The sequence below is a fragment of the Vulpes lagopus genome, chromosome 2 (assembly GCF_018345385.1).
Source record: "Vulpes lagopus strain Blue_001 chromosome 2, ASM1834538v1, whole genome shotgun sequence".
Taxonomy (NCBI): Eukaryota; Metazoa; Chordata; class Mammalia; order Carnivora; family Canidae; genus Vulpes; species Vulpes lagopus.
Window position 1 is genome coordinate 34,365,342 of NC_054825.1, and position 12,521 is coordinate 34,377,862.

At 40.7% G+C, this 12,521-nt stretch overlaps 2 protein-coding genes across 2 annotated transcripts in view; one reads left to right on the forward strand and one right to left on the reverse strand.

Moving 5' to 3' along the window:
- The window catches only part of KIF11 (kinesin family member 11), a 48,382-nt gene extending 45,095 nt beyond the window's left edge, over positions 1–3,287 (reverse strand). Inside the window, exon 1 of the mRNA XM_041735377.1 lies at positions 2,929–3,287. Coding sequence (XP_041591311.1) covers positions 2,929–3,005 — 77 coding nt within the window. The 5' untranslated portion in view covers positions 3,006–3,287. The remainder of the gene's footprint in view (positions 1–2,928) is intronic.
- Positions 3,288–4,071: 784 nt separating this feature from the next.
- The window catches only part of IDE (insulin degrading enzyme), a 138,971-nt gene continuing 130,521 nt past the window's right edge, over positions 4,072–12,521 (forward strand). The window contains exon 1 of the mRNA XM_041743512.1: positions 4,072–4,151. Coding sequence (XP_041599446.1) covers positions 4,084–4,151 — 68 coding nt within the window. The 5' untranslated portion in view covers positions 4,072–4,083. The remainder of the gene's footprint in view (positions 4,152–12,521) is intronic.

A 12,521-nucleotide genomic window follows, 5' to 3' on the forward strand; every position in this document is an offset into this window, starting at 1 on the left:
TCATCCCAACAAAATAAATTACAAGCAGCTCCTTAAAGAGATCTAACTTCAGCTTATTTGGTAACCACTGCTAATAACTAAAATGCTCTTGAATTTGGAATAATGAACTCTGAAGTCTTCATTTTCCAAGTTGTCCTTTCTCTAAAATATTCTTTGTTGATTTAATAATACAGAATTAGGGGATCCCTGGGTGGCTCAGCGGTTTAGTGCCTGCCTTCGGCCCAGGGTGTGATCCTGGAGACCCGGGATGGAGTCCCACGTCGGGCTCCCTGCATGGAGCCTGCTTCTCCCTCTGCCTGTGTCTCTGCCTCTCTCTCTCTCTCTGTGTCTCTCATGAATAAATAAATAAAATCTTTAAAAAAAAAAATACAGAATTAATAGTCTTGTTTTCCATTTGGTAACTATAGCATCACATTAAGTTACTGTTTACAGAAAGTTGGTCTGGGCCTTTTTAAAAATACAATTATATACTTTTAAATATATGAATGATTCATAAATGTTCAGATCTAAATTGCTAAAGCACTTGTCTAGATTAAAATGCCAAGATTAACTTAAATCCTAAAACCTTTATGTTACATTCTCACTAGGACTTATGCTAACCTGTACACTATACAGGAATAAGGAATGTTTTGCATGTGTCTTATATATACATATATCAAAGCCTATTTCCTTATTAAAATTTCTCTCTATAAAAACTATCAGTTCCTCAACTCCAAAAGTTATACCTTCCTCTTGAGCTATATATATGTAAAACAAAATTCTCTTCTATAGTTATAATACAAGAACATCATAAAGATTGTATTCATTGTAATAAAGTCATCTCTTTCTTGAAATCTTAGGTTACAGTAAACTGTGCCAATTAAAAATGTAAAACTAAAGAAAAAATTCAGAAAATATATGACAGAGACTACATGTGGCTTGGAAAGTATTCTAATACTTTAAAATTTTTACTATTAGAGCCCTTTACAGAAAAGGTTTGACAACCCCAAGGGTCTCATAAATTGTTTATTTACTAGAGCTTAAGGACATATTTGCTCTAAGAAAGATATCTGAAAAAGAGAGCATGAAAAGAAAATCATCTCTTTACACAAAAATTTTTGTGAATAATTAGTTACAACCTAAACACTTTTCATAAGTAACAAAGTAAAAGAAACCTCATTTTAGGTAGGACTTAAATGTAAGGGGATAATAAACATGAATAATGTTTAATTCTTGGGATAGAGGAAGGGGGCTGGAAAAGGATGCAATAGGGGCTCCAATTGTAATGACTTGTCTGTTTCTAATTTAGGTGATGGATACACAGATGTTTGTTACTTTGTTCTCTATAACTTTTTATAGGTCTGACATATTTTGTAACTAACAATAAAAAAATAAAATTTAAGGGGCACCTGGACGACTCCCTTGGTTGAGCATTTGCCTTCAGCTCAGGTCAAGATCCTGGGGTCCTGGGATCAAGCCCCTGTGACTGACTTCCTGCTCAGAGGGGAGAATGCTTCTATCTCCGCCCTTCCCTCCTGCTCTGCTCTCTCTTGCTATCTCTCTCTCAAATAAATAAAATCTTTTAAAAAAAGAAGAAAATCAAAGAAAATCAAACCAAACAGAAAAAGCAGTATTGCCTGGCTTTATTAAATTATCAAAATAATCTAAAAATTTGCGTTTGTGGTGTGCCTGGTTGGTTCAGTGGGTAGAACATGCAACTCTTATTATCTCAAGAGTTGTGAATTCAAGCCTCACAGTGGATGTTGAGATTGCTTAAAAATAAAATCTTTAAAAAATAAATAAGTAAAAATTCACGTTTGTATTACAGTCTGTTAATTTTTTTTCAATCTTCAAAACAACTATTAACAGAAGTTCTAGAGTACAACTAGTAAATTGGTCAACCTTAAGGTTACCACCAAATTTCTTCCCTGACACCGAACTCAAAAAGCTAGCTATTGTCTTTGACATCAACAGTTCAAATCACCAAAGCTGAGGGCAACAATTTAAGAAAGTTTGTTCACACATTTTTAAAATAGCCCTTTTTAAAATTTTAGAACTTCTGGATTTACGGAAAAGTTGCTGAGAGTTGGTAGAATTTTAAAACAGCAACAAAAACAGACTCTCAAAATACACATACACCAGTGAACTGTGGAGGGCTTCTTAAAAACTGAATAAATTAATCTCTAACTAAGAAACAGTTTGTATAACAAGTACGTTTTTCCTCTACAGATTAATTTTAAAATTGGGAAGTTATTTGTAAATCAATCCGGGGAGAGTTGGACACCTCCACCCATTCACCCCGAAGAAACTATCTCCCTCAGTCTAGGGAAGACCAAGTTGCAGTACAATCATAAAGCTATACTGGCTTACGTTGACTCCTTTTAAAAACAAACTCACTCTATAAGTTAACCTTTAAAATTTAAAGACAACGATGCTTCCTCGTTTGGTAGGGACTAAGAAAATATTGCATCTAGAAGAAAAGGCAAGTGATCGATTATGTTTTTAGCGATGATAGAGAGGACGGTAATCCCAACATCAGTACTAAAACACCTACAGAGTAGGTATGCAGTCTTATTTCCAACTGAGAAATTGCAAGGAGTGGCATATAAAAACGCCACCTAAGTCTCTGTCAACTTTAGTTTTTTTTTTTTTTTTAAAGAACACACTTTTCCCTAAAGACTGGAGATCAAATTCTCCTTCTGAATAGCAGTTTTAAACTATAACCTCCAATACAAACATTCTTTCTTCTGAAACACACTGATTTACTCCTCAGAGCAATCTAGCATCATTTTATTGATCAGAATGCGGAGAACTAGCAACAGGCAGGTTTGCTCCCCGCAGAAACAGCAAACAAAATTCCTCTCTCGGGACAGCACAGGAGGGAGCCCAGCAGCAAAGCTAGCAAAGCCAGCAGAGCCCAGCGCTCCCAATCCTGCTGGTTCGCCTTACCTGCATCTCACCACCACCTGGATGTTCTTTCCCTTCTCCTCTTTCTTCTTCGCGGAGGAATTCGGCTGGGACGCCATTACGAGCCCCGCGGGAAGGCCAAGGCCGGGCAGCGGACTCCCCGGCTGTGGGGCGCGGAGGAGCCGGGAACACCCACGCAAGCAGCTCGACGTCCCCGCTCTCCACCAGGGGCTCTAACTGACCGAGGCGTCTGTCCCGCACTAGCGGGAGCCTCGGAACTACCAATACCGTTTCCGCCCGAAACCTAGGAAACCCAGCAACGACTCGGCGCCTCAATTTGAAAAAGGAGCCCAGACGCCCAGCCAATGGCAGCGCGGGCGCGCGAGGCACCATGGGACGCAGTGTCGTCACCAGAGCCCCACCCTCGGGGCGTGGCCCGCGGGAAAGCAAAAAGGTGGTCGGTCGGTCCCCACTTGGAATTCGTAGTTCGGTGGGAGAGACGCGCGGTTAAACAGTGTGACTCTTCAACGTGACCTTGCCCAAGTTCCATAACGTCTGTAAACCAAGGTTTCCTCATTTTGGAAATGGAAATAATAGCAACCATCTTAAGGGGGTTGTGTGAGAATTAATGAGCTAAAACGGGAATCAGCTTGGACTAGAACACGTAGGGTCAGGAAAGCCAGCCACGATTATAATTATTATTAGCGAATTGTAAGACAGTGTTATGGAAGCACAGAGGAGAGAGGTCCAAAGTGAGCCCCTTTCTCCAGAAGAGCCTTGAATAATTAGGAAGTGTTAAGAAATAAGGTTACCACGGGTACCGAAAAGCGATGAAAGGGCTGTTAAATGCCGTTTTTAGGACTCTGACTTTATCCTTTGACTAATGATAAGATGTCATTAAACGATCCCATGCAAAAGGCAGTACCACACTTGCCTTCTTGGACAACCGTTCCGGAAAGACTGACGCAGGTTTAGGGCTCAACTTCCCGCCCTTTACGCGACGCACCCAGCGGGCGTCTCAAGGAGGTTGAGCCACCGCCGTCCGCCGTCAGCCTACAAATCCCAGCAGGCAGCGCTCCCTGGACCCGCCCCCCTCGGCGACCTGCGGTTTTCCGTAGACGTGCTGCGAACGTCCGGGCGGTTTTGGGTTGAGCGACAGCCTCGAGTGTGGGACCCAGGCCCAGAAAATACTGAATTATGGGCGTATGGCGTAGTTGGCTCAAGGAGCTGAGCTTCTGGGCCACATTTAGCCCACAGGAACCAAGGTATCATTTTTTTTTTTTTTTTACGTAAGGGACAGATGGAATGGCGCCCCTTTAGTTCCTTCACTCAGTGACCATCCCGCATACCCCCCAAGGAGACATCTATATACAGCTCGGATGGCTGGTCACCTTTAGTATGCTAGTCTATTGATATCTCCCCTTTGACCGCTCACCAGCATCTCAAAGTGGACTTGTACAAAACGGTTGAGCATCTGCCTTCGGCTCAGGGCCTGATCTCCAGATTTAGGATCGAGTCCTGCATTGGGCTCCCTGCAAGGAGCCTGCTTCTCCCTCTGCCAGTGTCTCTGCCTCTCTCTGTGTGTCTTTCATGAATAAATAAATAAATCTTTTTTTTTTTTTAATTTTTATTTATTTATGATAGTCACACACACAGAGAGAGAGAGAGGCAGAGACATAGGCAGAGGGAGAAGCAGGCTCCATGCACCGGGAGCCCGATGTGGGATTCGATCCCGGGTCTCCAGGATCGCGCCCTGGGCCAAAGGCAGGCGCTAAACCACTGCACCACCCAGGGTTCCCCCAAATAAATAAATCTTTAAAAAAATAAAATAAAAGCAAAGACCCCAAGTAAGAACAATGTAGCTGTATTCTTTTATCAAAAGTGAAAAATTTTTTTTCTGCATGCTGTCATTCTGGATGTCTAGCTGTCAATGGTTTTATTGTAGATCTTGATTTTATCCATCAGAAATGTAATCCTCCAATATTTGTATAATTGTCAGAGTTATAGAATTGATTTAGATACCTGTGGGAAGTCATAAAACGGCCAGAGTAGGAGATAATGATTATTCATTAATTGCACTCATTAATCACTTAAGAAATAACTGAATTTTGAACTTTAAAAAACTCTTTTACTAATTAAAATAATCACTAAAATAATAGTTCTACAATTTTTATTCTACAACCTATAATCTATATAGATTATATATAAATTTAATATAATCTGTAATCCAAAAATACTTTTAAAATCTCAGTGGGGAGATACTACCTCACATTCACTAGTATATTAAAAGCAAAAACAAAAAACAACAGATAATAAGTGTTGTAAGGATGTAGAGAAACTGGAGTCCTCACATGTTGCTGGTAGGAATGCAAAATGGTGCAGCCACTTTGCAAAACAGTCTGGCAGTTCCTAGACTTACCACATGACTGAGCAATCCACCCCTAGGTATTCATTCAGTAGAAATGAAAACAAATATCCATCTCAAAATTTGTGTACAAACACTTGCCTGGGTGTCTCTGACTCCCGATTTCTGCTCAGGTCATGATCTCAGGGTAGTGAGATGGAGCCCCTTGTGGCTGTGTGCTGGGCTCTGTGCTGGGTTTGGAGCCTGCTTCAGATTATGTCTCTCCCTTTCCCTTTGGCCCTCCCCCCTCACTCTGTCTCTCAAAAGAAAACTTAAAGCAGCAAATTTTATGGTATATGAATTATATCTAAATAAAAAAATTCAATGTAATTTTTGTTATTTGAAATGGAAATACTTCTATCTTCTCTCTGCAGTGATTCATTTCTAAATATAGAGATCTGGGCCTGGGGTGCCTGGGTGTATACCTAACAGTCAGTTAGGTGTACAACTCTTGGTTTCAGCTCAGGTCATGATCTCAGGGTCATGGGATCAAGCCTCATGTTGGGATCTGTGCTCAGTGTGGAGTCTGCTTGAGGTTCTCTCACCCTCTCCCTCTGCCCTTCCCACTTGTGCTCTCTCTCCCTCTAAAATAAATAAATAAATCTTATTTTAAAAAATATAAAAAGTGCTTTTGACAAAAGAAAAATTAATCTAGACACAAACCTTACAGAATTCACAAAAATGAACTCAAAATGGGTTCCAGATGTAAAGGTAAAACACAAAACTATAAAACTCCTAGAAGACAATGTAGGAAAAAAATCTAGGTGACCCTGGATTTGGTGATGACTTTTTAGATATGACACCAAAGGTACAATCCACAAAAGAAATAATCGATAAGCTGGATTTCATTAAAATTTTCTGCTCTGTGAAAGACAAGCCACAAACTGGGAGAAAATATTAGCAAAAGACGTATTTGGAGTATTTATACAAAAGATGCAAAGAACACTTCAAACTAAAAAATAAGAAAACAGGGATGCCTGGGTGGCTCAGTGGTTGAGCGTCTGCCTGCAGCTCAGGGTGTGATCCCAGGGTCCTGGGATCAAGTACCGCATCCGGCTCCCTGCAGGGAGCCTACTTCTCCCTCTGCCTATGTCTCTGTGTCTCTCATGAATAAATAAAGAAAATCTTTAAAAAAAAAAATCACAATTATAAAATGGGCCCAAATCAAAGGAGAGACTCCTTTCACAATGTATACATACACCAAATCACCACATTGTACACTTTTAAAAAAATATTTTTTAAAAGATTTTATTTACTTGAGAGAGAGCAAGCTTGAGCATGAGTGGAGGGATGAGGCTGAGGGAGAAGGAGAAGCAGACTCCCTGCTAGTGCAAAGCCTGACACAGTGCTCCATTCCAGGACCCTAAGATCATAACCTGAGCTGAAGTCAGGTGCCTGAACAACTGGAGCCATCCAGGCACCCCAATTTTAAAATTCTGTTTTTAAGGAATCTCTACACCCAACGTAGGGCTTGAACTCACAATCAAGATCAAGTGTCACATGCTTCATCTACTGAGCCAGCTAGGTGCCACCACATTGTACACTTTAAATATAATTTTATTTGTCAATTATACCTCAATAAAGCTAGGAGGGGGCTGGCAAACAAGCCAAAGACTTTAACAGAGGCCTGACCAACGAAGATTTACAGATGGCAAATAAGCATGTGAACGAAGCTCTACATCATGTCATCAGGGACATGTAAATTGAAACAATGAGATTTCCTACATACCTATTAGAATGGCCAAAATCCAAAACACTGACAACACTGGTAAGTGTTGGTAAGATGCTTGTAAATGTTGGTAAGAATGTGGAGCAATAGGAACTTTCATTGATTGCAAGTGAGAATACAAATTTTATGACCACTTTGGTCATTTCCTACTAACTAAATATATTCTTACCATCCAGTCTAGTAATCATACTCCCTGGTATTTACCCAAAGGAGTCTTTTTTTTTTTTAAAAAAAAAAAAAAAGAGATCCCTGGGTGGCGCAGCAGTTTGGCGCCTGCCTTTGGCCCAGGGCGTGATCCTGGAGACCCGGGATCAAATCCCACATCAGGCTCCTGGTGCATGGAGCCTGCTTCTTCCTCTGCCTGTGTCTCTCTCTCTGTATGACTATCATAAATAAATAAAAATTTAAAAAAAATATTTTACTTATTTTTTCATAAAGAGAGACACACAGAGAAGGCAGAGACATAGGCAGAGGCAGAAGCAGGCTCCCTATAGGAAGCCTAGGTGCCCCTACCTAAAGGAGTTTTATGTTCACATAAAAACCTGCACACAGATGTTTCGCGGCTTTATTCATAATTGCTGAAATAATGGAAGCTACCAACATGTCCTTCAGTGGGTGAAAGGATAAACCATCTGTGGTACTTACAGACAATAGAATATTTATTAGCACTAAAAATTAATGAACAGGGATGCCTGGGTGGCTCAGTGGTTGAGTGACTGCCTTTGGCTCAGGTCGTGATCCCAGGGTCCTGGGATCAAGTCCTACCTCAGGCTCCTTGCAGGGAGCCTGCTTCTCCCTCTGCCTGTGTCTCTGCCTCTCCCTCTGTCTCTCATGAATAAATAAATAAAATCTTTAAAAATAAATACATAAATAAATAATAAAATAAAAATCAATAAACAAGCCATAAAAAGACATGGAAGAAACTGAAATGCATATTATTAAATGAAAGAAGCCAATCTGAAAAGGCTATATACTATATGATTTCAACTATTTGACATTCTGAAAAAGGCAAAATTATGAATACAATGAAAAGATCAGTAGTTGCCAGGGGTTGGGGGAGGGAGGGATGAATAGGCAGAGCACAGATTTTTTGTTAAAAGATTTTATTTATTGATGAGAGACACAATGGGGGGGGGGGCAGAGACATAGGCAGAGGGAGAAGCAGGCTCTCCGCAGGAGCCTGATGTGGGACTCGATCCCAGAACTCTGGGATCATGCCATGGGCTGAAGGCAGGTGCTAAACCGCCAAGCCACTCAGGGATTCCCCCCCTTTTTTTTTTGAGAGAGAGAGAGAGAGAGAGAGAGCAAATTGGGGGAGAGGGGCAGAGGGAAAGGGAAAGAGAATCTTAAGCAGGCTCCACGCTCAGCACAAAGCCCTGTGTGGGGCTTGATCTCACAACCCTGAGATGAAATCAAGAGTCAGCCGCTTAATTGACTGAGCCACCTAGGTGCTCTGGGTATAGGGGATTTTTAGGGCAGTGAAAATGCTATGTACTATACTATAATGGTGGATGTATGTCATTATATATTTGTCCAAACCCATAGAATGTGCAATATTGGGGTGCTGGGTGGCTCAGTTGGTTAGATGACCAACTCTTGATTTCAGCTCAGGTCATGAGATTGAGCCCCATGTCAGGCTCCTAGCTCAGCAGGGAGTTGGCTTGAGATTCTCTCTCTCCCTCTCCTTCTCTCTCTTTTCCTCTGCCCCTCCACACCGTCTCTCAAATAAACAAATCTTAAAAAAAAAAAAAAAAAGAATGTACAATACCCAGAGTGAGCCCTAATGTAAACTAAGGACTTTGTGTGATAATGATGTATCAATATAGGTTCATCCATTGTCATAAGTTGATGGTGGGCAAATACTGATAATGGGGGAGGCTATGCATGTTTGGGATCAGGAATATACAGGATATCTATATACCTTCTACTCATTTTTTCAGTTAACCTAAAACTGCTCAAAAACGATCAAGCAAGCAAACAAATAAAGCAGTGGTGCCTGGCTGGCTAAGCCTATGGAATATGTGACTCTTGGTCTCGAGGTTATGAGTCTAAGCCCCATGTTAGGTATAGATATTACTTAAAAATAAAATCTTTATAAATTTTTTAAATATGGGATGCCTGGGTGGCTCAGTGGTTGAGTGTCTGCCTTTGGTTCAGGACATGATCCCGGGGTTCCGGGATCGAGTCCCGCATCGGGGTCCCTGTAAGGATCCTGCTTCTCCCTCTGCCTGTTTCTGCCTCTCTGTGTCTCTCATGAGTAAATAAATAAAATCCTTTAAAAAATTTTTTTAAATAAAAATAAAGCCTATAATCCCTTGGGAAAAAAAGATTCTAATCATTTCACAGAGCTTTATTCTTACTTTGACAACAAAGAAAAGCATTTTTGATAGGCATCCTACTATCTTAATATAGAACTACATTTTGATAAAATATAAATTTGTATTTTGTTCTGTATTTCCTTCCAAGCAGGTAGGTAAGCCTTTCTGAATAATTGAAGGTTGGAAAATGTTTGCTACTGTCTTGGATTTTCTATTTCAAACCTTTTGGAAATTACTAGTCTGGAGAAATGAGTATTTTTATATAACCCATGAGCTCATTAGCATTTTTATTTTCAAAAATAGTAGTTTACACCCATGATTATTACTACAGTTTCATATCTTCAAAATTTACCCTAATAATCATCATAGGAGATAGGATTTTGTAACCACAAACATTGGTGTTTTGTATAAGAAAAATCACATTTTAAATATGATCCTGAAAAAAAAATATGAACCTTGACTTCTTCCACCTGGAAACTTCAGTTTTTTTTAAAAAAGAGTTTATTTATTCATGAGAGACACAGAGAGAGAGAGAGAGGCAGAGACACAGGCAGAGGGAGAAGCAGGCCCCACACAGGGAGCCCAATGTGGGACTCGATCCTGGGTCTCTAGGATCACACCATGGGCTGAAGCCGGTGCTAAACCACTAAGCCACCAGGGCTGCCCTGGAAATGCCAGTATTGATTACTATTGCAAATCCTTCACATATCACTCTCTGGGATATGAAGAGGTCCAGTCGTTTCACACAGAGAAAAACATGTGTGGAAAGCCTACCCGGCTTTGCTTTATACAGGTTACTTCTGAGATGCTCATTTGTACAGCTGCAAGTAGTCCCTGAAGCCTGGGAGCTCTGTGGCCTCTGGGCCACCATTAGGGCAAGGAAGTTTATGCCTCAGAAGTCTGAAGACAGAGGGTTTTTTTCTTTTTCTTTTTTTTTAAGATTTTATTTATTTATTCATGAGAGACACAGAGAGAAGCAGAGACACAAGCAGAGTTCTGGAGAAGCAGGCTCCATGCAGGGACCCTGATGTAAGACTCCACTCCAGGGCTCCGGGATCACGACCTGAGCCAAAGGCAGATGCTCAACCACTGAACCACCCAGATATCCCTAAAAACAGTGTTTTCTAGTTTCTGCTACTGCTGAGAAGTCTAAAGCCATTCCAATTCCTGATCATTTGTATGTAGCCTCTTATTTTCTTTTTTTCCCTCTCTGGAACCTTAAGCAATCTCTTTAGTGCTGAAATTCTGTAATAACATGCCTTGATATGAATCTATTTTCACCTATTGGGCTGGGCATTCGGTGAATTCTTTCAGTCTGGCGACTCATTTCCTTCAGTTGTGGCAAATATTTTTAAATTATTCATCGAGGGCACCTGGACGGCTCAGCCAGTTAAGTGTCTGACTTTGACTCAGGTCATGGTCTCTGGGTCTGGGAATTGAGCCCCAAGTTGGGCTCCCTGCTCAGTGGGGAGTCAGCTTGCCCCTCTACCCCTCCCCCAGCTCTTGCTATCTCTCTCTCTCTCTCTCTCTCTCTCTCTCTCTCTAGTAAATAAATAAAATCTTAAAAAAAAATAAGTTATTCATCGAACATTTTGCTTGTTTTCTTTGTGCTTCCTCTCTGGAATTCCTATGTATGGATAATAGATTTCCACAACCTATTGATGACCACTATTAATATTTTGATGTACTTCTTTCCAATTATTTATATGTATATTTTAACAATTGAGATTATAATTAAATATGTAGTTTTACATCCTGAATTTTCATTTAACATAAGCATTCTTCCAAGCCCTTGAAAATTCTTCACAAATATTTTTATTTGTATGATCTTTTAAGGCTGCCAAGCAACATCTATGCAAATCTTTAGTAAACAGTCGAGGAGCACTTGCCTTTACCTTTTTCTGTAGATACTAAAATTGTGTTAGGTTCTGTCTGTGGGTATGAATGCCAAAAAGAACAAACAGCATATCTGAATGTCCTTAAAAACTGAGGGAAAAAAACACAACACAGTTCATGAACTGCTCATAAGCCCATAAAAAAATCCCCAACTGCGTAAGTATAGAGTTCCTCAAATCCAAATTCAAGTTGCTATAGTGCCCTAATAGTAGAATCTCAGTAGCAAAGGTTAGTTGTGAGAGAACAGGAAAGGTTTCCAGTTCTCCCACCTTCTGGCAGATCCCAGATTATGCCAGACTCCTCTCCCAAAACTTTACAACTCGTATTTCTCCACTCTCTGGAGTCTTTCCCTTACCCTTTCCCTTAACTGGCTCCCTCTACCTTTCAAGTTACAACTTGAAAGATCACTTCCTCAGAGGAAACATCCCTGTTTCCCAACCACTCTATCTGAAGTAGCCTCCAAAACTCTTTTATGAAACTCAATTTTTTTCTTTTTCTACAGAGCAAAAAAAGATTTTGCTCTTCAGATTTTTCTTTCTTTGCCATACCTCAGAACCCTTTCCTGGAGACCAAAGATGTCCAGGAGAATTAGGATTCTTACAGTAGGAAAGCAAAGAGAAAAGGGGATATTCAGTGTTTTCAACGTTCAAACTAGGCTTTTAAGGGAAAGCCCTGAGAAGAGCCCTAAGTAAGACAATGACATAAGAAGAAGCAAATGACTGCCCCTCCACAACTTTCAGACTTGAGCTGAGAAATTCCTGGTTAGAACATTAGATGGGACAAAAAGGATTTGAGAAGAAGCTGATGAAGATAAGGAACTGGAGAGAAAGAGGAAATCCTAGGAGAGGTTCTGGTGGGGGGTTAGCCCACGAGAAGGGCCACAGAAGCAGGCTTTCCATTGACAGGTGCCTATGCAGCCCAAACACTAATGCTATGCTTTGAGTTTTTGCTGATCTCCCACCTAAACTGTCCCATTTGTACACTCCTGTTGTCAACAGCCCAGGACATGAATACCCTTAATACAACTGGTGGGAACTTGCCACAACCCACACCCCTGCCCCCACCCATGGATAGTAGTGATAATGGAGGGAAAGTCCCAGAACTGTTACTTGGGTGAAGCTAGACAGCAGAAAAGCCCACCCTAGTTACCCTAATATTATTATTTTAAAGATTTATTCATTTAATTATTTGAGAGAGAAAGAGAGAAAGAACATGAGCAGGAGTGATAGGAGAGGGAGAAAAATCTCAAGCAAACTCCATGCTGTGTGTGGAGCCCGGCTGGGGGCTT